General features: G+C 39.0%; 1 protein-coding gene across 7 annotated transcripts in view; it reads left to right on the plus strand.

Annotated features, from left to right (window-relative positions):
• Window positions 1-19,796, plus strand: part of RUFY3 (RUN and FYVE domain containing 3) — a 78,760-nt gene extending 58,964 nt beyond the window's left edge. For 2 of the 7 annotated variants that reach the window (XM_045881049.3, XM_045881050.2), the window contains exons 9-18: window positions 961-1,053; window positions 2,388-2,471; window positions 4,502-4,669; window positions 5,571-5,668; window positions 10,057-10,176; window positions 11,455-11,554; window positions 13,284-13,348; window positions 15,689-15,716; window positions 16,501-16,578; window positions 18,363-19,796. In XM_045881049.3, the coding sequence (XP_045737005.2) occupies window positions 961-1,053; window positions 2,388-2,471; window positions 4,502-4,669; window positions 5,571-5,668; window positions 10,057-10,176; window positions 11,455-11,554; window positions 13,284-13,348; window positions 15,689-15,716; window positions 16,501-16,578; window positions 18,363-18,506 (978 nt within the window). In that variant the 3' untranslated portion in view covers window positions 18,507-19,796. Of the gene's footprint in view, window positions 1-960; window positions 1,054-2,387; window positions 2,472-4,501; window positions 4,670-5,570; window positions 5,669-7,495; window positions 9,803-10,056; window positions 10,177-11,454; window positions 11,555-13,283; window positions 13,349-13,907; window positions 14,876-15,688; window positions 15,717-16,500; window positions 16,579-18,362 lie in introns of those variants that run through there. The other 5 variants (XM_045881051.3, XM_045881052.1, XR_010409414.1 and 2 more) reach the window with 4 other exon arrangements.
• The last annotated feature ends 7,603 nt before the right edge of the window (window positions 19,797-27,399 follow it).

Genomic DNA, 27,399 nt, shown 5'->3' on the forward strand with positions numbered 1-27,399 from the left:
TGTAAAGCTGAATTAGAAGGCCCACTGGGATGCACAGCCATAGTTTCCTGATACTTTCTCTGATGTTAAGGTCTTGGGAGAACCTGTTGGAGGATGTCTCTGGATCTAAAGGCCCACTTGTCCAAAGTTAACTTTTTTCTGCACTGTTAGGCCCGTGGAGCAGAGAGGGACATATGGACTCCAGACTTGCCTCTAGAAAGCATGCCTGAGCCCCGGCTCCTCTGTACTTAGGCACGAGAACAGGGACCAAGTAGAACCTGTGCCCAGTGCTCGTGAGGAGATCATGTAAAGGGAGACTAACCTGGCCGAGAGGAGCCTGCTGAGGGCCTTTCCTACGCTTACTCAGCCTCTTCCATGTTGTCTGTGGGAAATCAAGGTTAGCAGGTGCGGAAGAGGAAAAAGTGTTTCCACTTTACTTTTCCCTCCTGTGGAATGCGGATATAAACGTCTCCCCTGAGCAATATACTGCTAATAACATTACCTTACCTTTTCAGGCACTGAAATGACAAATCTCTTCAATACTTAATGGCATCTTTTAGAGTGAGAACTTTGAAGTTTCATTTCTTTACTCTTAAAAATCATCTATCAAAGGTCTTATGTAGGGTTTATGAGTCCCAAGGCATGACATGACCTCTTCATTAAACATTTTAGAAATAGGTATTATAACTAAATATAAGTTACCCATGAGAACACCCTTGAGGTAAACAATCTTAAGTTAACATTTTGGTACTGAAAAAGAGTTTACACAAAAAGCAACAATAGGAGATATTTTTTATTTTTATCTAATCTAGTTTAAAAATACTTTTCCTAATTTCTCATACAATAAGAACATTTTTATGTGGTTATAGATAACCTTCTTTCCTTCTAAGAATATTCAAGCCTGAAAATTATATCCTAGCAGATCATGAATTATCCTGTGCTAAAAAAAGATTAAAAAATTTTTTAAATTTTTTTCAACAGCTTGCAGTTGCAAACAATAGGATTATTACCCTACAAGAAGAAATGGAACGAGTTAAAGAGGAAAGCTCCTACATATTGGAATCCAATCGGAAGGTTAACCTTACTGGATTTATAAAATATTCCTAGAGAGTGTGTTAACATGTGAGCAGTGGGAGGGGGACCTCTACTCTAGAGGACTCTTTGGAAGCAGCAAACACTTGCACATATCAAGCACACTCTTTTTACTGAGACTCCGTGCAGAATCGGGTAATGATGGAGGTTCTGTGGGTGTGAGGTTCCTCCCACAGATGCTCCTTGGCTTCACCGCCACCTCTATCTGTTGAGAAACTTCAAGAACCAGTCTAATTTAATGTCTTACTGTGTACTCATGATATGTACAATATTTAAGTGTTATATTTATTATATTAAATATACCATCATTTTGAGATCATGTTACTGCTTTGTAAGGAGTGTTTATTTGGTACCACTGGGAGTTACCATGTAAATGAGTTTTCTAAATAACTTAATCCCTTAAGTATCAAACTTCTGATATATGTCTACACGGATTTTTTGCAAACTTTTTATGTACTGCACAATCCTAAGCAGTCTTAAGTAAAGGACATAATTTAACACATTTAGCCGTTTATGATGACTAAAGATCCTAATTATTAACATCGGCAATTCCATGCTAACTTAAAATGACGCTACTTTGGGGGCCTGTTGGAATTGATAGAGCTTCTAGCACCTATACTTAAATGTTTCCAGATTGCTCTGGGTGCTTTTTCTCTGCTTTTTTGATCTCACTGGCATCTCTTGCTTCTCACTGCTGTTGATATTAGTGTCTCCCCCCTCCCTTTTATCTGCATGCTTCTCTTCTTCTGTGACCTCGGAATCCAAATACCCATGGTTATTAAAATTGTTCTGAAAGAGTAAGCAGCTAGTCTCTGAGTGGGGACTAGAGTAGTTCTCTCTGAGTAATGGGTTTGACTTTAACATGTGGACGTTGTGAAAACAACTGTGACTGCTCGGAAGAATTTTCTGATGACCTACTTACTTTGAGCTATGATCTCTCTGGATGGTTGGAGACTCCAAATGTGAGATCTCTGGAGAAGGAATATATTACCATTTGAACCTTTGGCCCAATTCACATTTTACAGTAAATGTCACTTTGTTTTTAGAGGCTTTTAAGACTTCTTGCACTTGATTTGGTAAGCTATCTTAGGACTTTAAACTAAATGGCAAGAAAACCCAGTTCTGCTGAGAATTTTTTATTTTCTAAGCTGCTTCCATTTCTTTGTTGTCTTTATTCATTGTTATACCTGTTTAATTAAATATAAAATATAATCATTTTCCCTAGTGTCAGCTAACTCTATATAGATTTTTCTAAATCCTTATATATATATATATATATATATATATATATATACTATTTTATTTATCTTTTCAAGGGTCCTAAGCAGGACAGAACTGCAGAAGGGCAAGCACTGAGTGAAGCCAGAAAGCATTTAAAGGAGGAGACACAATTGCGACTGGTAAACTTCACTTACGTTCTAGTAGTTCAGGAACCCATTAAACATAAAAGCCCACTTAGACGTTTGATCTTACAGACCAGGCTCAGGAACATTAGTACTGGGCCAAAAAATTTTTGTAGATCCTAAAAAACTGTTTCTCACTCTTTTTTTTTTTTTAATTTTGAATACATTATGAATATAATTAGACATAAAGGCAAATTTTCATATGGTTGATTTTTACCTTCACTGGACATTACTTACATAAAACACTCTCTTTTTTTCCTTTTTTTTTTTCTTTTAATTCAATTAGCCAACATAGAGTACGTCATTAGTTTCGGATGTAGTGTTCAACACTCTTTATGAAGGATATTACCTTCTTCCGTAGGAAAGGCTAGTTGCTTATTGATGAATACAGTGGATTTTGCATATTGGAAAACTGTAGAAAATTTTTAATTATCGGATTCAACTGAAATGACATTGAGGAAGCCCTCTTAGCTAACTCTTAGGGTGGATTTTTCCATATCACACTATTTGCTGAAGAGAATGTTGTTCGTACAGAGGTCTTTTGTAACTCTTGCAATACTTCAGTTGCTTCTGTGACTTGTTTTTTAATTAATTTTTTTTTTGGTGTAGTTCACACGGTGTTACATTAGTTTCAGGTGTATGTTTCTCACTCTTTTTAACCCATATTCCCTATAATGCTTTCCCAGTCCATTTTCTGAGTACTCTCAACAGCCAACAGGATTTTTGCCAATCTTTTTTTTTTTTTTTGCCTTTTTTTTGCTTTTATAGTTTGTGTTATAAGAACATTAGGTATATGGGGAACCTACTCTTCTAAACTTTGTGATTCCCCACTCCTACTTCAGTCCTCACTCCTGCAAAGATTCTGATAGGTCTCCTTGGAGGATGTATGTGTGTGTGTATAAATGTATAATAATGAATAATACTCCTGTAATAGATTTTATCCAAGTGTTAGTATATTGATACATCCCTGGTATTGGTAAATTAACTCCTCCTGCAATTTTGATGATATGACAAACAAAAGGATCTCCCCTCACCAGTAGTATCTCTGAAAATAGGAAGGAGCCTGAAAATAAAGGTGATCTGGTTTGTACTAAAATTATCACCACCTAACAGTGTATAGAATTTCAGATGTTCTGAGAAGATAGCAATATAATTTTAACATCCTTGAAATAATTATCATTTTCCTTCTACGTGTTTATGGATTAGATCTCAAAATACTTTCTATATGGAAGATCCTAAAATATGTCAGCATTTTCAGAAGCAATCTGATTTAATCAAGCTAACCGTGCACAGAGGAGCACCTCAATTAAGTGGCACATGTGACTTTAAAATCTGACACAAAATTTTCCACATCCTTTTGTCACGAAAAGATACATGTTTGTTCAAAAAGGAAAGAAACCAAGCAAGTAGGTCCTAGAATGCCCCAGGGAACAGCATGGATGCAGAAGAACCTCAGGTCGTTGTATCTTTGATCCTCCAAGTCATGTTGTAGTAATAATGATTGAACCAAAAAAGGAGTTTCATGTTAAGTGAATATAAAAATTCAGTTAGTCATATCGATCATTCCCACTTATTGAGACGTTTACCCTGGCGACCCAGAATATCTTTTGGGTTCCTTGGGCTCTTGACTATGACGTCAACATTCAAAATGAAGAGAATTGCAAGTGCTTCATTTTAATGCTGGCTACGGTAGCACTTTATATACATTTCTGTAATAGGACATGACATCAGTTGTCTCACTGTAATGAAGTGCTGCAAGTATGTGTCTATTTTAGACATATTAAATAGCATTATCTCCGGCCCACCAAGTTTTTTGGATTTGCAAATTATTGAGTAAATGTTTTTATAATTATCCTAGTTATTATTTTAGTTGTTAATATCTCTGCATTGAATGATAGCTTGTAGCTATTTTGCCCAAATATTCAGACCTGAGAGTGTTGGAATTTACACCTTTTCCTGTGGAATTTCATAGTTTGTACTTCGTTGAGGAAAGAGAGAGTAAGCAATTTATTTACCTTTGGGGGCAGGATGTTGAAAAAGAACTGGAGATCCAGATCAGCATGAGACAGGAGATGGAATTAGCTATGAAGATGCTGGAGAAGGATGTCTGCGAGAAGCAGGACGCCCTGGTGTCGCTGCGACAGCAGCTGGATGACCTCAGGGCTCTCAAGCATGAACTTGCCTTTAAGCTGCAGGTAGGGCGAATAAGAGGGATATGCTCACTGGCTCTCTCAACTCCCAGGGCTCCCCCTGCCCCTCTTGTTCTCTAGAATCACACTTGACATACAGGAGGGAAGAGTCACATCTCATTTTGAGGCTGGCTGCCAATAAACCACTTTAGGAATCAGCCCGTCGTAGGATCCTGTGTTGCTGTTCTGGAAAGCCGTGGCTACTTTTCAAATTGTAGTGGGGAAACAGGTCTTTTTTATCCTATAAGATAATTTCTACACTGCAGCCTAACCTGTCAACTGACTTTATATTCCATTAGCTCTTTTTTTTTTTGTCATTCTTTATTTAAATTCAATTTTTAACATGTGGTGTATTATTAGTTTCAGGGGTAGACTTTAGTGATTCTTCAGTTGCATAGAACACGCAGTGCTCATTCCATCATGTGCCCTCCTTAATGCCCATCACCCAGTTACCCCCCCCTCCCCCCACCCAGCAACCCTCAGTTTGTTTCCTAGAGTTAAGAGTCTCTTACGGTTTGTCTCCCTTTCTGATTTCGTCTTGTTTTATTTTTCCTTCCCTTCCCCTATGTTCATCTGTTTTGTTTCTTAAATTACACATGAGTGAAATCATGTATTTGTCCTTCTCTGACTGACTGATTTTGCTGAGCAATATGCCATTAGTTCTTATACTGAAATATGATTATTGATGAACCTTCTGATGTTCATTTCTGTGACAAAACTGCATATAGCAGTACTAATTTTAAACGTTGCTTTTTGTTTTTCTCCATTTGGGAATTAACTGATATACAAATATATGAGCATTTCTGTTTCTCTGTTTCACACTTACCATTAGGTTCAAAAGGCATGTGTGATTTATTTCAGGATTTTATATTCTATGTCCATCACTCATACTTCTTTTCCATAACAGAGTTCAGACTTAGGAGTAAAACAGAAAAGTGAACTAAACAGTCGTTTGGAAGAGAAGACTAATCAGATGGCTGCTACCATCAAACAACTCGAACAAAGGTAAAAGTGCTATTTCTTGAGTGAAACATCTTGGGCTTTCAGTGCTGGAAGGGAAGAGAATGTGCTATGCATTTGGCAAGCAAAGTGTATGAAATTCTCCCAACTTAACACCAGACATGCTGGTAGAAAGCCAGTTAAATTTTGTGTTTCTCTAAGATGTCACTGAAAACATTTTTAAGAAACCTCAGCCTCTCCTGACTGTTTTGAACAGCAGAATGGTAACCCTCCTATATAATCCCATTTCAATGTCATGTTGGAGGAGGGAGACCTACAAGGATGAAAGCACTTTCTTTATTTTTAAAGATTTTATTTATTTATTTATTTTGGCTTTAAAGATGTTATTTATTTATTTTTGCAAGAGAGTTCGAGCATGCATGCACAAGGGGGGAGGGGCAGAGGGAGAAGCAGGCTCCCTGCCGAGCAGGGAGCCCCATGTGGGACTTGATCCCAGGACCCTGGGATCATGACCTGAGCCGAAGGCGGACACTTAACGACTGAGCCACCCGGGCGCTCTGAAAGCACTTTTACGTATGTTTGCAGTTGTTGTTTTCCTCTGCGTCACCAAATTCTTGGAATGCACTGGTGCTAATGATGCCAGGATACTGAAGGCCCTTCCAACACTTGAACTCCTTTCTCTCCTCCCTCCTATCTCCCTTTGCTCTCTTCTTTCTCTGTAGTGTCCACTGTCACCCCTGCCCACAATCTTAGGTCTGTCTCCAGCTCTGTCCCCCTCTAAAAACCCAGTCTTGGGTTTTCATCCTCTGACCAGCTGTTTCCATCTGGTACCTACATTTCAGTCAGCCCGAAACACATCCTCTCCCTGTGCTACTTTGTTTCTGTTTGGCTGAAACCGCCATTTCCTTCGTGGTGACTTAGCTGCCAAGAGAAATGGCCGAGATTTCAAGACTGAAGGAACATTCCGCGTGGCCAGTCATTCTGTGTTGCCACCTTGAACACCCACTGATCACCCTTCTTTCACTTGAGCCAGACTGCACGACTGCAGGCCTCTGCGCACGCTTGCACTTTTTCCATCCGTCCCTTGCCTAATAGCTCCACCAGCTAGGAAGGCCATTCCTCATCCACTGCCTTGTTCTTCAGATCCGTTTTGTACATTCAGGCTCAAATGCCACCACCTCTCCTAAAGCTTCCGCTGATGCTGCTTCTCAGATAAAAATAATCTACCCATTGTCCTTCTTGGAATTCCCATAGCCTTACATCCATACCTGTCCATGCTGCTTACTTGTCACCTTCTGCCCCACGTTATAACCCTTTATAGATGTATCTTCTGATGAGAGTGTGAGTTCCTCCAGGTTACTTAATGAATTTTTTAAGTTCCCTCATTGGATCTGTCTTAGTGCCATGAACATACACGGCATTCACTTAGCAGATGCATGAATGAACAAATGAATGGATGACTGGTTTTATTCAGATAATTCTTGACCAGGGAGCGTCCTGAATGGCACTGCATATTAATGGTAACTCACAAGTTATTGCAAATTAGTAAATACGTTTGAAACTTCTGATTTGGCTGATTTTAAATAAAAAGGTATCGGTCCATCTGGAAAGTTCCCTAAGTGCTTGCTCATAAGCAGTTATATGTTTATGATTTAACAAATTAATTTTGGTGTTCATAAATTGGGTTTTTGAAATGTTGCATAGAATTATTTTTCAATAGTTTTTTGACTTGGCATTTGAAGTAGACAGAACTAAAATAATGACTTCTTCAAGTATTAAGCTGACTTATTCTCTTGCTATTTTTGTCTTTCCCATTTATTCATTTTCTCATTCGCCTTTCACTCCATTTTTATTTTTATTTTACTAATTTAGTGAAAAGGATTTGGTGAAACAGGCAAAGACCTTAAATAGTGCAGCAAATAAACTGATCCCAAAACATCATTAGGCATTTGCATTTGGTCACCTCGCAAGTCTGATGTACAACTTAATTGTAAAGAAAGAAATCTGAAAGTTATTACATTTAAGCTCTGATTCTACATAAAATGTCACCAAAAATTGACTCTGAATTTGTTGGACTTAAAAAAAAAAACAATTTGATATCTAGGCCGTGGGTTTTTTCTTCTTTACTTTCTCCCCAGAGTTAGAACATTTAGTATAAGTTCTTAATTAATTGCCAAGTAAACTTTGAGAAATTACTTTGTTGACCAATAAGTAAACACACCATTTAAATGTTGACCGATAAAGAAACACACCATTTAAAAAAAAAAAAAAAAAAACAGCCTAGGGAATGGACGCTCTGTGCATATATTATTGATGCCTTTACAGCCCAGGCCCAGACAATATCAGATTCTAGGTGTGCTGTCCGTACCAGCGAGCCTGCTCTGCCTTGCAGTGTAATGAACCACAGGTGACAGCCGTATGGACTTGGACTCTTCTACAGTCGCTCTGTCTCGTAGGCCATGGTCCCTTTCCACTTTCCTTGTGTAGGTTTACTCCCCAAGCCACGGATAAGTACTTAGTATTTCACTACAGTTCTGTTCTCAGTAACCAAGATTGCTTGCAACTTTTTTGCCTTAGTGACTTTGGGGGGGGCGGGGAACCCACATCCTTACATTTCTTTAAAGTATAGAGATAAAGTTAGTGATTAGGTAACTTATGATAACATAATGTGGAAGCTTGGAAAACCCTCCTAATATTTGTCATCTTCTACCTCTGCCATTTTCCTGCAATTCCACTTCCTATTTAGGTAGCTCAGAGAGAATAATTTTAATGAAAAAACTCGTCTCCCATAAAAACAAAAACAAAAAACACGACATTACACAATTTTCAGATCTATTCTGCTTTTCCTTTTGGAGTAAAGACAACAAGGTATAGACATGAGTGATGGTTTCCCACCTGTCATTTCTTGCTAGAGACATTTACTTAAGAGTTTCTGTTACTTTCTGTTCAGATGGGGATTTGCTAATGTCTCTGGGAAACTAACAATCTAATTATTAGAAAACCATTTCAGCGTAGGAAACAGATACATGATAAACTCTTTATTATTTAGTCTAAAAATAAAAATTCCCAGTAGGTATCCATACATAGTAATTAGCAGGGCTTCTTTTTCTAAGTGACCACAGTTCTACTCCCCTTTCTAGGCTTTACATTGTAAATAATCCTATAAATACTTGGATTTTTTTTTTAATGACTTTTGATTTGGGGGAACAGGCTTTACATAAGCCTTCATTCCTTCAAAAAGTCTTGGCAGAAAAAAAAATTTTTTTTCTCATTTTGTTATGATTTGCAGCATTTCAGCTGCTTAGGTGGGAACAAAGATAACCCCCCTTTGCTTCCAGCTTTTGAAACTCTTTACCTTCTTCTTGGAAAAACCAGAATTAAGAGAGTAAGAGATTTCACACGTGCTTCTATAGGTCCTTACAGACTTGAACCAAAGTCAAGTCAAAGAGCATATGACCAACCTCACGGAATAACGTGTGCTCTTGAACTTATTTTAGTTCTTATAATTTTGCACCTATTCTTATCTTCATCAACCTTTTGTGGTGATGAGTTGCCTTTTCTATGAGCATTTGGAAAGAGTGCTCAACCACTAAAATAAAACGTTTTAAAGACTACAGGTAGCATGCTTTCCAATTCTATTCTATAGAGCCCCAGATGTTTCACCCCTTAGAACATGGTTCTTTATAGGTGCAAAGTTATGGGATATATAGAAGAAAACATTCATTAGAATTTTTTAGAGAATATGATCAGGAATCTTACATAGGCCCAGTGCTGAGTTGTTTGTCCACTTGGTCACACACCACCTGGTAGGAATGGAAAGGGAAAGAGACGGCCAAACTCTGACAAAGGCTTTTCCTTAGAGAAGAACTCAAAGCCTAGGTTAAGGGTTAATGTACAATGTCAGTGATTTAATATAAGTTGTGGTGTAGGGAAAGGACCAGGAAAATGTTCTAATTTCACATATAAGAAAGTAGTTGCCCATTTGCAAGTTCCAGTTATGTGTGTAAAGCAGAAATATAAGGTACCAGACCTATTAGGAAATAAACACGAAAAAGTGGGTTTAACTTTAATGGACTGTGTTGGCTTTGGATATGGATTTTCTAAAAAGTGATGTTTTATTGTTTATCACCTAATGGCTGTAAACTGTAGTACTAGAATAAAAAAAAAATGGAAAATCAACTTTTCCTCTGCCTGGTTCACCTTCATCTTGCTTTTCTTTATAGTTTGTTTCTTCTCCATCTCCCCCTCCCCCCCGCCCCCGCCGCCTGTATAATTTCTTCCCCTGTGTCCTGCAAAGCTTTTTTTTTTTTTCCCTTCTCCTCTGTCTCTCCACGCCTTCTTCGTTGGGTTGCTTTATTTTGTGTTGTAAGCTTGGTCTTCCTCCCCACCATGGCTTTTGTTTTTTATCACAAGTTCATATGGCTCACATCCAGATTGCGCCAGGCTGAGCGAGGCCGCCAGTCTGCCGAGTTGGACAACCGTCTCTTCAAGCAGGACTTCGGAGACAAGATCAACAGTCTGCAGCTGGAAGTAGAGGAGCTCACCAGGCAGCGGTGAAGAAAGGGTGCCAGGAGCTGCCCCGGGAGGAGGGGGGTGCGGGGGGGGGGGGTTAGTTCTAAGGCTAGCAGCAAGAGAAGGAGGAACCCTGAGCCAGCCCTCTCCGTTCTGTCCTTGCAACATCCTTTCTCTGGAATTAGCATTCAGGAAGCTTTGCATATATCAGCATTTCCAAAGTTTGTCAACATGCTTTGCCATCAAAGGAGGAAATTAGAACGCAAGGTCCCAGATAAATAGAAAGGAATGAGAGTTAATAGCCAACATAACACTGATAATAATAGTATTCCCTAAATTTTTACTGTGTGCTGCGAACTTTACAAAGTACTACACAGGCATTTGGTCCTAACATCTTCCCATCAACCCTGTTAGTAGGTAATTGTCTTACCCCCATTGTCAGATGAAATTAATTAAGCTTAATGGGTTCAGTTTGTCCAGATTGACACAGTTCAGCTAGTAAGTGGCAGCACTCTAAAAGTCTGTCTCTCTCTGACTCCGAGTCCTTAACCACTCTTCCATATTGCCTGTCAAATGAGACTCAATTCTTTGCTGAAGCCATTGACTTCAAACAAAGAGAACTTTGTTGTTGGATATAAAAGCACATGGCTACTAAGGACACTAGTGGCTGGCAGTGGAACTGGGCATTGAACATTAAAGAGAGACCAGCTAATTAAGATGAAATGGGACGACAGTGTTGGTGATTTCTTACCGTTTCTTGCTGAAATTTTGTAAATACTGTCTTTTAATTATAGTAAATCCTACTAAATGTCATTCAGTTGACTACAACTCTTTATTAAGAGTTACTATTAAATACTGATATTCAGAGTGGTGACCCTTAGGCACTGGGAGATCTTAAAGCACATCCTTTTTTTTTAAGATTTTATTTATTTATTAGAGAGAGAGCATGAGCAGGGGGAGGGGCAGAGGGAGAAGCAGACTCCCTGCTGAGCTGGGAACCCCATGTGGGGCTGGATCCCAGGACCCTGAGATCATGACCTGAGCCTAAGGCAGACATTTAAAACCGACTGAGCCACCCTTAAAGTACATTCTTAATTATCCAGGAAAGATTAAACATTATCTATATTTTAGTGTTACTGGTTTTACTGTATTGTGTTTTAACACCTTAAAACCTGATTGTCCATATATATCTGGTAACTTTTTATTAATCAAGTATTAAAATTTAATTGCTGAGCTTTAAGAAAAGGGTTTGGCATTCTTTAGAGAATATGAGTGCAGAAATCCAAATTTTGATCCTTTTCCTCTCCCGCCCATCCCAGGCACCAGCTTGAGTTAGAACTAAAACTGGAAAGAGAAAGAAGGTTACAGAACAACAGGAGCATCCCAGGAAAGGTTTCTCAGAAGCCAGAACCCAAAACGGTAATATTGGATTATTCCCTTGGTCATTTACTTAATTTTTAGAGGCTCCCTTGATGGGCCGGACAGTTTTCTCTCTGGGAACACAAGCTTAATGCTGTGGCCTCGAGTATGTAGATTGCAGACAGGACCCAGAGTGAACACAAGGCCTTGATTCTCAGTCTACCTCTAGATACTCTCTTGATTTCACATGGAAAAGAGGCCTCATAACCATGATTTCCAGTGACCCTCTTATCCCTTTCACTTTAAGTAAGATTATTTGGGTGTCTTAACAAACACTTGTGTTCCTTGGACTTCTGCTGGCTAGTATCTTTAATAATATGTTATAGTAATCCTTCCCAACTCTGAATTTCCCTTTAACAGAATTGTCTTAAATGTGGATTTGCTTCTGTATGCCTTTTTCAGAATCATGAGGATTTCAGTTTTAGTATACTCAAGGTACTTTTCTCTTGGGAAAATTAGAACAAGAGGGAACTAGAGTTGCTTGGGGAAAAGAAAGTAATACAGAATGTCTAAAGAACAGTAGTAGAAGTTTCTACACAACAGTCTTAGGAGAGAGACCCCCAGCTCCTATAATGGTGAGGAAGCTAAAGTTGAATAAGACCATCTCTGGGACCCAGGAAACAGGAGCCAACCTCTTCAAACAGTAAAATCAGAAAAGTATGGAATACTTACTCAAAGACAAACACAGGAAAAAAGTAGCTTCTTTGTTTATATTACATATAACAAAGCAGGACAAATGTATAAGCTTCTTTAACATTTCTAGAGAGATGCCAATTTGCTGGAGAATAGCAAATAATGGTAAATAGAAATGTATTATATAGTACTCATTACTACTCATTTAAAGTGTGCAAAATACCACTGTTTTTGTAGCATGCCATCTTTATTAGTTTAGTTTAGCAACCGTGAAATCTACTTAGCAGGGCTTACGGAGATTTATTCACATTCTTGTCCGATCTTACCCTGCTTTTCCAGTGAGGCCCTACGTTCCTCAGTCTTGAACTGCCCTGCAGTAGAGGCTCCAGGAGTGTAAATACTGCGTTAACCTCCTTTCCCTGACACGAGGGGTCTAAGAACGTGCATTCTATTTTTGGAGGCTGATGGACGGCAGCTCAGGACAGACAGCAGTGTGTGTGTGCCACAGAAAGAATTTGTCACTAAAAACTGCCCAGGCAGGGCTTCCAAGCTTCGGTAGAAATGCAGTTTGGAACTTGACATCGGTCCTTCAGAGTAGAAAACTCCTCAGGTTGTATGGGCTGCGTAAGTTGTCGTGACATCGTGGCAGCTACTTGACTGAGTGCCAGAGGATTACAGTCTGCTCCATACGGTGGTGCTTGGTTTCCCCAGTTTTCCAGAGCCCAGCTGGGACTCGGGGGTGGAGACAGATGTAGATACACGGAAGTAACTAAGATACCCTAAGACGTAACTGATACTTTGAGCCTACTCTGTAAATAAATAGGATATATTCTGAATTTTATTTGAATTGCAAGAGTTAAGAAGGAAAACATCTACTCTGAAAATCATTTGTTGCAAACTCTATCAGAACAATTTGTTAAGAAACTACTTAGAGCAAAGAATGAAGGAAAATACCTTGAAAGTTAAATTCCTTCCCTAACAAAAAAGCTGCTTAGTTTTATACCTAAGCTAAGACACTACAGAAGAAAATGTCTGCAACATCATCACTGTTGAGCCTTCTGAATAACTAATAAATTGGGCTGTTTTCTCTTGGCAGGATGGGAAGCACAAAATTCAAGAGGAAAATATTAAACCAAAAAAGCCCCTGGACGAAAGCCACAGGTGTTTGTTAATAAAGTACTAACGAAGACATAACGCTGTTTGGGGGTGGTGGGAAAGAGGGCGCTTTTGATATAATTGGCAGTGGCACAGACCAGACACTGACTTGTAATATTAATATTCCAGAAAGACATTTTGAAGGGGGAGTGACTAAATCAACCAGAGAACACATATTAAACCAAACCCACTTAGTCCATTTCAGAAGAAAGAGGGGTGATCAAGCTGCCCTCTGACTCTTCCCTGGTTAATCCCCAAGCTCAAATTATCTATCACTTCAGAGATTATTTCTCATCTTTACTGGATTGGTATCACAGAGGAACAGAGTACAAATCATAGCAATTCTTAGGTTCTTAAATGTACTCGAGTATGACTTGTTTCCACCTACATGCTACGTGAAAGGCAGCTATGTTTCAAATAAATCCTCTCATTTTCTTTGTGTCCTTTCTCTTAAGGGTCTCAAACAGCTTAACTTGATGCCTTTTTCTTAACTCTTCATCTGATCTGCTCACTATGAAAACCATAGGATTGTTTCAAGGAAATTGACTTTTAACAATTATTTTAGCAGGTAGAAATATAACAAAATGTTACATGGTGCCACGGCATTAAAAAGCGAAGGAGGTCCAACTGTGTAACATTCTGGAAGAGCCAACACCATGGAAACAGTGCTTGCCAGGGGTTCGGGGGTATTCATGGGTGAGCACAGAGCATTTTTTAGGATGGTGAAAATACTTACATGGTACTGTAATGATAGATACATGTCCTCCATTTGTCCAAACCCCTAGAATGTACAACACCAAGAGTGAACCCTAATGCAAACTGCAGACTTTGAGTAGTTATGATGTGTAATGCAGGTTCATCGATTGTCACATCGTTTGTGCTCCCCCCCACCCCCCACCGCCGGGTGTGGAATGTTGATACTGGGGGAAGGGGGGAGGGCAGGCAAAGTGTATGGGAAACGTCAGTACTTTCTGTTCCGTTTTGCTATGAACCTAAAACTGCTCCCAGAATCAGTCTGTTACAACAACAGCAGCAAAGGTTAGTAACAAGAAAGATAGCACAGAGGGGCTTGGAGAGCACTATACAGCATACATTTTTGGCAACTGTCCCTGTCCAGGCTTTGATGCCTCAAGAATGAGGTAGAGTGTTACCTGAGCAAAGTCGCTGCTGGAGAAGAAAAATCACATAGTCCCAACAAAAAACTCATTATGCAGGTACTTGACCTCCAAGGCCAGAATGATTCCAAAGCCTTTAAGTTTACTCCCTAAGAGAGTACAGCCTAATCCAGGACTAACCTTAAACTACCCTACAGATCAGCATGGGCCACAGAAAGGTACTAGAAAGGCTGTAAAATTAACGAGGGCATAAAAGAGCCTTTCAGAATCAGCCCCATTCCAGACTAAAACCAAGCCATTTACAGACAATCAGGAGTACCTTACATGCCAGCCTCTGATTTCGGCCATGGGAACATAAGACAACACTACCTTCTATCTGTATTGTGCTTTGCAGCTTAAATAGTGTGTTTTACATTCATTATCTCCTTAAAAATGTAATTCTCCAGATGAGAAAACTGAGGAGCACAGAGAGGCGAGGTGTCTCACCTATAAGTGGCCTCTGCTTACATTGTTTTCTTTGTTGATTCCTTTGCTTGCCGTAATAGCTGCTTCCAAAGCCTGTCCTGGCCGGAACAACAATCCTAAAACATAGCCAGGTTTCTTGGGATTATGGTCCAAGGAACAGCCTGGAAACCTGGTCACACTGGTGGTCACACTGCCACTCCGTGGAGACTCAGAGCCACTGTGGATCTGTGGTGTATTATCCCCAGAACTGCTCCTCTTAAATTCGGTTCCAAATTGGGAAAATCAGGGTGAGCTCAGCTAGGTCTTGGGAAGAAATAGTTCAGCCTGAATGGGTACTCCTGTGACAGTCTCATTCATTTCCCTTACCCTGATTAATTTGCTGAAGAAGTTCACATTTTAAGGACATTTGGAAGAGGGGACGAATACATGACATATAATGGGTCGACTAATATAGTAGAAGATATTAAAATGGATAGCACTGGCCATTGGAGTTCTACAGGCTGGGATACAAATGCTAAAGTATTTTCTTGGTAGTAAAAACAAGGCATACAAGTCTGTTTTTAAACAGGAACCATAATGTAGGTCAAGGATCAGATTCTGCTAATAGATTTAACAACCAAAATTTCCTCTCCTTGGAGGTCAAGATTGACAACTTGTGCCAACAACATTAAAGAACCATGTTGTTGCTTTTTCTGTGCTTTTGAAATGATTCACATAGAAATATAATAAGTTGCTGTTTGTTCCTGTTTTTAATTTTCCATTGTAGGCTGCAGTCTCACCCTGTGGATGAGCAGGTAATGGATTCTCCCATTCTGACATCTTGTATGAATTACGTAGTTGGCTGTGCTATCCCTAGCTGTACACAGGCAGCCTGGAAAGTCAGTGAATGCACACAGGCCCCTGGGGCCCATCCTTTTAACAGCATCCTTAACAAACATGCCTTTGCCTGAAACTGTCACCGGAAGTAGCAGAGCTCTGAGCAATTTACTAAGTAAACAGCAGGTCTCACTTCTTACTTGAAATTCTCTTTGCCATACTGTGGGACTTAAGAGAACTCAGTGTACCTCTTTTTCCCTTAGTTTTCCCTTCCATAAAACAGAAAAAATTCGTCTTGATCACTTGGAAATAGACAAATATAAATGGTTGCAAGATACTTTGCAAGTATAATAGGATATGACAACTGCACGAGAAAGATGATAAATGTGTCTGTGACTGAGCCACCCTGTCATTTATCCAGTGAGATATAAAAAAAAGCCTACTGCTTTCCATTCTTGATGATATAGTAGGACAAGAGGGACGGGACTTTTTTTAACTTTCTACTTCACACTCATATCCTAGACTTTTCTTTTTATAAATAAAGTCACGTTACTTTTTTATAGAAATAAAAAGAGCTCCAAGGATATTGATGGGATTACCAGAGCTGTATTAAGGTGTTAGAACCATATGTCATTTGTTTCTTTAGCTTCCGGATAGTCTGTAGTGCGGTTCTGTTAATTTTGTAACTAAGAAAATGAATATTCTGAAAGTATTAATATTTCTGGGGCTAAGAGAAACTAACTGGCTTAATATGTGATTTAGGATCAGCCGCTGCTCTCTGAAAAGCCACAGACGTGTCAGCTGTGCCAGGAAGACGGCAGCCGAACCAAGATAACAGTGGTGAGACCCAAACAGGTTCTTCATAGGGATGTCCCTTTCAATAATAGGGACTTTGCTGTGTAGAGTACAGAGTGGGGAGAAGAGTAAAAAGAAACAAGCATTTATAAAATACCTGTTTAAAAAATAGGTATTTTTTTTCAGTCATAGTAAGTCATGTCAGTAAATCCCCATTAAAATAAATACAACTTTTAAAGATTAAATTTATAACTAAATGTTTATTGAGTGCCTATTGTGTGGAACGGGCTGGAGAAAGAGAAGTGAACAAGCATAGACCAAGTCCCTGTTGTAAAGCTTATCTCCTTTGTGCCATCATTTTATAGATGAAGAACCTTGGGCTCAGAGATTTTAAGTACACTTCTCAAAGTTGACTCAAGTCATAAGTGGCAAAGCCCACAGGCTGCAACCTGACTTTGGCCCCAAAATCTATACTCCTCTAATACTTCATCTTTTTGCTTAGAACAAATCAAATAGTTGGGGGGGGCGGGGGGATTCTTTGAATTATTTGGAGAATCAGCCTCTGCGAGGGAAATGAGCCCTCTCCACCAAAATCACTTGTTTTCCCCTCGGATCATCAGGGGTCTCTGGCAGAGCACTTCCCCAGTTTGTTAGAGTAGGCAGAGTGAAGGAAGTGTTCAGATACAGTGAGTGTTCTGATAGCCAGGTCTTTGACCCACTCACAGTAGTATCCCCCAGGATGTAATATGGTGCCCATTTCATTGTAGATGCTCAAGAAATGGACAAATGACTGTAAGAAACAGGTGCTTGGAAGAGATAAGGAAATGTGCCCAAATTCTGGATTGCAACCTGCATGCCGCCATTTGCAATCTTGCTGAATTTTAACAAGCAAATTACAATGTGATCTAGTCTTAAATTAGCAGAATCCAAGAAAGATGAACTGCCTTTATAGAATTAGAATTGGAATTCTAGAAATAGGTCCCCAAATAAAGAAACTGCTAATCTAATTCTGGCTTTTCTAAGCCATGCAGAGTAACTGCAGTATGTCAGAGGAAAATTCCTCTCAGGCTTTCAAATAAAAGTGACCCCCTACCTCTACTGCACCGTCAGGAAGGTGAATTGTTTGGGAGGAAGTGGCATTATTAATGGGGGAAGTGACTCTTCACAGCCTTTATATAGGGACCCTTGGAGCTATGTGTGCACCACCCTATCACAGCCTTACCAGTGACACTGCATAATAACCCACGTGCCGCCCCATTGCATGACCACTAAAGACTCAGAATGCTTCAGAAAGAGACTAATTTCCCTATAAAGAGGATGCAGGGAGCTGTGCTCCTGCTGCACCGATATCCCAAAGGATGTGCTTGTGGAGCATTCTAGGAGAGCAGCAAGTACATCAGTGTATTGGGAATTTTACTTCCGGTTCATGCTCAGCAAAATTTGTAATCCTAGGCTGGCTACCCAGTCCATTGCTAGGTCACTCACTGCCTGCCTTATTTGGACTATTCTTAGGTACTTACAAACTGATTTTAGAATTAGCCCACCTAAAAGTGAATGTAATGAATGAAAGTACTCTAAAGATAAATTATTTGTATATTATCTGTTCTTTGGAATTCTGTGGCACTGCTTCTCTTCATTTAGACCTAAGAATTAGACAGTAAGCTTCTTTGTAGACAGAGATGGTGTTTGGTCAGATTCTGGCACCTAGCAAACATTCAGTCAATACCTGATGAGGCATTGAGCATTTACCGTATTTGGCCTTTTATATCCCATGCATCCGTATGCTCTGCCCTTCTATTCCCTGCCTAACCTCCCTCTTTTCCTTGTAGAATGTGTGTAAGAACTGCAGAGGAACTTTCTGTAATGGCTGCTCAACAAACGAACTGCCTCTTCCTTCAAGTATCAAGCCTGAGCGAGTCTGCAATCCCTGCCACGAGCGTCTGATGAAACAGTATTCCACCAGCCCATCGTAAGACTGGAAGCCAAGACCTGGACCGGTGTCTCCACCCATGTTAGATGTCAGGATCTCCCAGAGCCCAGAACTTAGAATCAACTCCCTTGTTGATAGGACTGATTTAAATAAGCCAGGTCCAGGGAGAAAAGGCAGTGGCTGGGGGCGCTGGAAGGTTTGCTCACTTTCCCTAATGACTGTATGAATAAAAGTTACTCACTTGAGCCTCTCTCTTCTAAATCTAAACAACCCCACCTTGAAGGCTTTATTTTATAACATGTCTTTGGAGGGGCTATTCATTTTTATGAATAGTGATAATACTGGCGTGGATATAATAGGAGAGAGGGTCCATACAGATAAGAAAAAAAAAAGGAAAATGATCATCTCCTTCTGTTACGTTTGCAGATTCAAAGGGGAAAGATAAATGTTAACTGAGATCAAAATGATGTTTTATATTATCCCCAGGTGCTGCTAGACATAAACCGTTTCCTCTTCACCCCCACTACCTACCTCTTTAAAGTATCTCTACCAAACTGTGAACCCAAACTCAGGGAAAAGAAATTAAAGAGTAATATAAATTTTGAATGTACTTAAAACAATGTAATTTATTATAGTTTCAGGACCAGAAAGGTCCTGGCCTTGCAAGTTTTCAGTATCAGAATAAGAGGAACATTTGCCATTTCTCCACTTAATGACTTCAAAAGTAAATATCTGCCCTTTTCAGAATGTCCTCCTGCAAAATAAAAGCCAACTCCCTTCCTAGGCCTTCCCTGCTCTCCCAAGTCATAATGAAAATTGTGTTTTAAAGATAGGGTTTGACTTTGCAGATAGGTATTGAAAGCAAAGCTTAGTCAGGTGTAAAGTAAAACAATTTTAATTTGTCCAAGGCTGAGATCAATTAGCTCAGAATATTTATTAAATTTTTTTTTAATAAAGGCTACCTTCTTCTGAGCCAAGGATTAGAACTGGTAGGTTTGTTGGAAAGTGTGATAATTAAACATCTCTTCATAACAAACCCTTTGGGGAAAAGAGGGGGAAGTGCATTCCACAAGGGAAGAAAAACAGTGGTATGTGCTATTTTGATTATGTTAAATGTGTCTAGATTGTTGATTCCAATTAAGACCTAATAAGATATGATTCTGTAACTGGTTTAGAATTCTGGGGTGGAAACATCCTGGAACCATGATACTTGATAAATTCTCCTCAAAAGGGTTATAGCCTGGGAAAGAGTTGTTATTCCGGAAGTCTGGCCTGTTACATGGTGAAGCTGAGCTTTAAGAGTACTAGGGAAAAATAAAATCTAATAATTCTAGCCTAGGTTTTTGAGTGTTTTTTTCCCTTTAAGTAATATTGTGTGTGTGTGTGATTCTTCATCTTATTTTTGGCCACCTACAGGTTTTCAGCACTGTTCTAGGTGCTACAGGTAATGTGGAGAATTACCCTAAATTAGCAAAAGCTGTTTTATAATTAGTTTTGAATCAAATTGAAAAGAGGCAGCTCTACCTGGAATGTGAGGAAGAATATGTAATTAGCCACTTGAGATTTTATTGTGACTTACACATAAAGCTACTTAGCCTTTTTTTTTTTGCCCCAACAAAACTCCAAAGATCTCTTATTAGTGAAGCTGTCCGCAAAAGCAAGGGAACCAAGTCATGAATGCCTTGACTTCATGTTAGGTCTGTCTTCCTTAAAAATTGTGCTTTCCACTATTCACAGGGTAGCATCAACAAGAATACCATTCTTAGGAATAAACCACCAAAGAGGCAGAAGATTTGTACACTAAAGACTACAGAACATTGCCTAAAGAAATTAAAGATCACAACAAATGGGAGGACACCCCGTGTTTATGAATTGGAAGGCTTAATATTGCTAAGATGCCAGTATGACACAAAATCATCTACAGATTCCATGTAATCCTATCAAAAATCCCAGTATTTTTTGCAGAAAGAGAACCATCCATCCTAAATTTATATGGAATCTCAGGCGACACCCAAATAGCCAAAACAATCTTGAAAAAGAACAAAGTTGGAGATCTCACTTCTGATGTCAAAACTTAGTACAAAGCTACAGAGATCAAAACAGTATGGTAAAAAAAGAAATAGTACGGTACTGGCATAAAGACATAGACCAGTGGAATAGGAGAGCTTAGAAATAAACCTTCACATATATGGTCTAATGATGTTTTAGAAGGCTGCCAAGACCAGAAGGGGCTTGACGGACAGTCTTTTCAACAAATCCCTTGAGAAAATTGGATGCCCACATGCTAGGGAAAAGAAGTGGGACCTCTAGTACAACATATACAGAGATTAACTCAAAATTGTTCAAAGACCTAAACCAATGAGCTAAACTAGAACTCGGGGGAAAAAAAAAAAAACAGGAAAAGAGTGTAACATTCGATTTGGCACTAGTTTATTGGATAAGACACCAAAAGCACAGGCAACAACAACAAAAATAGCATGGGTTGGACTTTCATCTAAACCGTGGAGAAACTGGAACTCCTGTGTGTTGGTGGTGGTGGTGCAGCCACTGCAGAACAGGACGGGTCCTGAAGGAACAGCAATTCCCCCTCCGGGTATACCACACTCAAAAGTGAAAGCAGGGACTCAAACTTATTTATACACCTATGTTCATGGCAGCATCTGCAATCGCCAAAAGGGGAAGCAACCCAAGCGTCCACCAGTGAAAGCAAAAACAATGTGGTAGATACACACGATGGAATATTATTCCGCCTTAGAAAGGAAATTCTGACACATACTACTACGCGGATGAACCTTGAGGACATTAGAAGTGAAACAAGCCAGTCATAGAAGGACAGGTAGGACTCCACTTGTGTGAGGTCCCTAGAGCAGTCGAGTTCAGACACAGTAGAATGGCCGCTGCCAGGGGTTGAGGGAAGGGGGACGACCCATATGGGTTCGTACACAGCTCTGCTGAGAGGATCTAGAAGCCAACACTCGGTAGCAGTGGGCACAACCCAGTATCGAATCTCTTATTAGAAACTAAAGCTTGGGTTTGTTTTTGTTTTTTAAGATTTTATTTATTTGACAGCACAAGTAGGCAGAGCGGCAGACAGAGGGAGAGGGAGAAGCAGGCTCCCCACTGAGCAGGGAGCCCGACGCGGGGCTCGATCCCAGGACCCTGGGATCATGACCTGAGCCGAAGGCGGACGTTAATGACTGAGCCAGCCAGGCACTCGTAAAGCTTGGTTTCTAACACCATTATCCACTAAAAGGGACCAGGGCTCTTTGAAGAAATGGCTGATGCTAGGTCTGGGACATCTTGTAATGCCAGAAAGTAAGGTGGTAGCATAAAAACCAAGGGATGGGAGACATTGAAGGGATACAGAAGCCAATAAAAAGCTCCCAGTGGCCAAAGCTGAAACAGTGTGAGCAACAAAATAATGTAGCATAGGATTATAAGCCAAAGTACAAAATATCTGAGCCCTTATTGATATAAAAGATTATAAATGAGGGAGAAAGTGGCACATCTACACAGAAAAATTCCAAATAATTTTATAGCTACTATTTAACTTCCCACCTCTTGAACATGGGCTGTGCTTAGTAACTTGCACAATATAGAAAGTACAATTTTTAAAAAAAGTACAATACAGAAAAAGAAAAAAGGAAATTTATATATAGTCACCTAGCAAACACCATCTTGGCCAGGTGATCAAAACGGATGTCAGTGATAGTCATGCTGATATCATGAATCTTTCCTAAGGTGTAGTGAAAATGTCACCCTTGTGTTCTTCCTCCCCAAATCCTATAACCCCACTGTAACCATGAGAAAAACCTCAGAAAACTCCAACTGAGGGACATTCTACAAAATACCTGACCAGTCAGTACTCCTTAAAATTGTCAAGGTCGTCAGAAACAAAAAAGTTGGGAGATTGAAGAGACCTGATGACTAAATGTAATGTAGGCCCTTTTTAAAGAATTGTATTTCAGAAGTGTCCATGTTTTGATTTATAGCAAAACACCTTTCAAATAACTTGGCCTAATATATCCCCTTAAAGGTCCCTCAAGTCAAATCTTAAGGTTTCTTAGACATTTGTTGGCTTGGGGATTTGTCAATTATCAAGATCTTTTATTCCCCACATCCCTGAGGACAATTAATTTTGTTAACACATTACTTTTGTATAAGAGAATTTTGTAAGTATGTCTACCAAATCAGAAATCAAATATCTGACATAAAATTTCTACACCTAGAATAAAAGGCAAATTTTATTCAAAGACAGCATACTGAAATGTAAAGTTAGTTAAAAAATAGAGCCAGTGACCAGTTGTAAGCATTGCTGAGGATGTCAGAGTCCTAGGAGTTAATAATTAAGCTTGGTAAAGAGAGAGCACTCCGGCCTCCAATAGGCAGATAGGACAGAAAAGCCAAAAAAGTCCCCAGGCAGCTACACTGCCTTACCATTTGGGGGTGCTGCTTTCTGACACAATAGCATCATTCATATTCAATTATAAGGTCTATCAAAAAGAATTTATTCTTATAAGTTAAAGCAGGTTAAAAATTAGCCCAATATTAAAACTTGTATTCCCCCATTTGCTTTCTTGAAGAGACCAAGATATGGATGATACTGCCAAGTGACAGAAAGAAAGGTTGAGAGCCTCTTTAGTTCAGTTAGAACCAGGTTATGTTTTGGGATCACAGGTCTTTGAATATACTTGTGAAATTTCACCTGTGGACTTCAAATTCAGTCAGGATCATTTTAAAGACTTTTTCTTAAATATACCATGGTGATCCTTGTTTCACTGAGTCCATTCATATTCTCGTCTACCTTGGTTTCCATGTCTTTTCACCAGGTACTTTCAAAATCATTTCACTATAATGACCTAATTCTGACACAAAGCCCAGCAGCCATAAAAGGGGAGATTTAAGAGTTGCCACCACACAGGGGTATGTGGATGGCTCAGCTGGTTGAGCATTCGCCTCTTGATTTTGGCTCAGGTCATGATCTCAGAGTCACGAGATCAAGACCCATGTCGCACTCCATGCTCAGCATGGAGTCAGCTTGGGATTCTCTCTCCCTCTCCTGCTGCCCCTCCCCCACTCACATGCTCTCCAAAATAATAAGAATTACACCAGATAAAAATAATTTCTGCCATGATAAGCAAACAAAATGACAAAGCGCTGAGGGGAAAGGTATTTAGTTAGCTCACTGCAAGAATAAAGGGTTCTTATTAAGAAAAAAAACCAAACACAATAGAAAAGTGGTCAATAAATATCACAGAAAGGCAATTGGCAAAATTCAGTTTGTGGAAACCTCTACAGGTTAATCTTATTTCTTCAAGTAAGGGCAAAAGAAATGGAAGGGGAAACACACAGATTAAAAGAAATAAGAGGCACTTCATCTTCACTAAAGAAGGTATTTGTATGGCCAATAAGCTTATGAAAAAATGTTCATTATCATCAATTGTCATGAACAGCAAATTAAAACCACAATGAGATACCACTACACACAGAATGGCTAAAATTACAAGCTGGAACCAAACGGTGAGGATGTGGACCTACTGGAACTCTCATATTGTTGGTTTTACAAAACAGGATGACTTCAGAAAAAAGTATGTCAATTTCTAGTAAAATTAAAAATATATCAATCTTACAACTCAGGATATTCAACTAAGTACTACCCAAAAGAAATTAAAACGTAGATCCACAAAACGGCTTGCACAAGAATGTTCACAGCAACTTTATTGGTAAGAGCCAAAAACTAGAAACAGCCCATTGTCCATCAGTTGTTCATCTAAGTGAAAGGTTAAACTGTGGTATTTTCCTACAATGGAATACTACTTGGCAATGAAAAAGGAACAAAGAGCTGAAACATATAGATGAATCTCAAAACATGCTGAGTGAAAATTTACACAAGAATACATTTATATGAAGTTCTAGAATAGGTCAACCAATCCATGGTAAAAACAAATCCTAACAGGGAGAAGGGACGGGAGAGGTGCAGGACTTGACTGGGTAAAGAAATTTTCTGATGTGATGGAAATGTTCCATAGCTGGCTAGAGGTTTGTATTACACAGTTGTACATTAAAACTCATCACGTGGTAGGTACACTTAATATTTGTTCACTGTAAATTTTACCTCAAGAAAAAAAACTCTAACAGTATGTATTCCAAAAAGCTCAAGAGTCAAGTATGTCTACAACTTTGGTATCTATAAAGAAAAAAAGATTGATGGAAGGACAGATATAACACAATGCAGAAAATATGACAAAATATTACTTGTAGAATCTAGGTGTAGGTATACATGTTTATAATTTAACTATTCTGTATACTTGAAATTTTTAATTGAAAAATGTTGCAGGGGAGTCATAATAACCAAATGCAATGTGTGGATTGTTGTTTAGATCCTGATTCAAATAAACTTTTTAAAAAATTACTTTTCAGATAGATATTTGTGATAGGCAATTAGTATTTTTAGGAATGGTGGGGGTTTTTTTAAGTCCTTTTTAAAGAAGAGACGTATACTGTAATATATTCAGATAAAGTGATGCTATGCCTTGGATATGCTTTAAGATTAATATGAGGAGAATAAGTAGAGGGGGATAGTGGGGGGGGAATGGGGACAGGATATGAAGACAATTCACAGAAAGTCTTAAATATGAAATGCTACCTCATAAGAGAACACCACCGTGGGTTTTTTTAAACCAGTCAGATTGGCAAATAGATTGCTAATATGCTGTGTTAGTGAGGCTATGGGAAAATGGGCACTTGCGTTGCTGGTATAAACTAAGAAAAAACAAATTATTGATATAAGTTTAATTTTAGATATAAATTACAAGTGCACAAACTCTGACCATTTATCCTAGAGAAATTTATGTATGTACAAAATGACATAAATTTATACAAGATAATTCATTTCAGCATACAATAGCAAAAGACTGGAAACAATTCACCTATTCACTAGTAAGGGACAGGTTAAATTACGTACATCCATACTGTACACTTTAAAAAATGAGAGGATTTTATATATGGATATAAAATGATCTTTGGGATGTATTAAATGGGAAAAAAATGGCACAGAACAGCATGTATAGTATGCTATAATTTATATTTTAAAAAAATGAAAATGTCTATTAAATATTTGTTTATCTATACAGTAAATATCACTGCAAGTTTACACTGGAAACTAATGACAGGGTTGCCTAAGTAGGGGAACTAAGTGGCTAAAGCACAGGATGGGAGGGAGACTTCACTGTATATCCTTTCATATCTCTCAAATTTTATTTCATTCAAAAAATAAAATACAAACAATTTACAAATTACCCCACCATTTATTTTCATATCATCAAGGTTTAAGAACCAAACTAAACCTTCCTATATCCCTGTCCTAAAATTTAATAAGAAAACCACCTAACTAAAAAGCTGGGCAAAAGATCTAAACACACATCTCACCAGAGACAATATGCAGATGCAAATAAATGTATAAAAAAGATGCTCACCATCTTAGGTCATTATGGAATTGCAAAATAAAACAAGATAACGAGTAAACACCTATTACAATAGCTCAAATTCAAAACACTGACAACACTCAATGCTGACAAGAATGAACTGCTGCAGGAACTCTCATTCATTGCTAGTGGGAATGCAAAATGACACAGTTACCTTGGAAGTTTGGCAGTTTCTTACAAAACTAAACATAGTCTTACCATATGATCTAGCAATTTTATTTCTTGGTATTTACCCCAATGAGTTGAAATCTTACGTACACACAAAAACCTACACATGAATGTTTATAGCAGCTTTATTCCCTTCCTACAAACCTCAGAGATTCTTTTCTAATCTGAATTAAGGGAAAATGTATTCCTACTACATGACAGCACTTTTTTTCAAAGCCTCTGGCACTTAAGCCTGCTTCTACTTTACTGCTGAGATACACCATTCTACTCCATAACACAGGTCCTGCCAGGTGAATGTGAACGCTTTCACATAATTTAGGGGAAACTCTTAAAACAATGGAATGTTTTAAATTATAAAATGAATAGGATATAACCCAAAGAAAAAACTCCAAACGAGAATCTGTTGAAGGACTGTTCGTGGCAGAGGATGCCGACAGGACATGCTAATAACAAGCAGGGCCTTTGCCTCAAAATGGCACATGGCTCTAAGTGGGCTTCTCCTGCTTCCTCCTCCCCACACCACAGCAGCAGTGAGGATTTAGAGCCTTCCACGCCACAGTGGACTCGGTCTCCCTTCCCACCTGGCAGAAGCTGCATCCACCCACTCTGGTTCTGCTTCGTTCTCGATGTGAGTGTATCAATGAGATCACAATCTCCTCCTTGGTATCTATAAGCTACTTATCAGAGTTGCCCCCGCAATTCAAGTGGCTAGCCACAGCAAGATGGGTAACCTGTCTGTATCTAAACCTGCTTTTTTATAGCTTTATCACCAAAGAGATTATAAGGACATAAAGGACCCAAACACAAGAGCAAAACTCACCATCATAACTTCTTTCAATAGCTAATGATAGTACACAACCCAGTTTTGTCAAATTTTGGGAGACAGAAGTATGTCTTTCGACTGGATGGAAAGAAAAGATTACTTTTAATCTATTACGTGCTTTTCTTCTCCTCCCAGTAGCTACATTTGCCTTCTCAGCAATCATTCACTTACTAGCCTAAATCATGAGCTATCACCTACTAAAGGAGTAAAACACACGAAGTCCTAAGATGACTTCCCAAGGACGGCCAGCTCTTGTACTGAGCACTGAGCCGCTAGCGTAGCAAGACGCCCCTTGCCGCCTTCACGCTTACCCACCACATAACCTCTTAATGCTTTTGCTCTCATTCTCTTCCTAGAGATGTACAAATGAAATCCATTAGCTTTAAAATAAAGTAACTGCAAATGAATTAATTTCTCACCAACCCCAATCCCAACAGTCCCTATAGATTTTTTCCACAGCA

The sequence above is a fragment of the Mirounga angustirostris genome, unplaced genomic scaffold (assembly GCF_029215605.1).
Source record: "Mirounga angustirostris isolate CCGP_5_RB_7025 unplaced genomic scaffold, mMirAng1.0.hap1 SCAF_2, whole genome shotgun sequence".
NCBI classification, from domain to species: Eukaryota; Metazoa; Chordata; class Mammalia; order Carnivora; family Phocidae; genus Mirounga; species Mirounga angustirostris.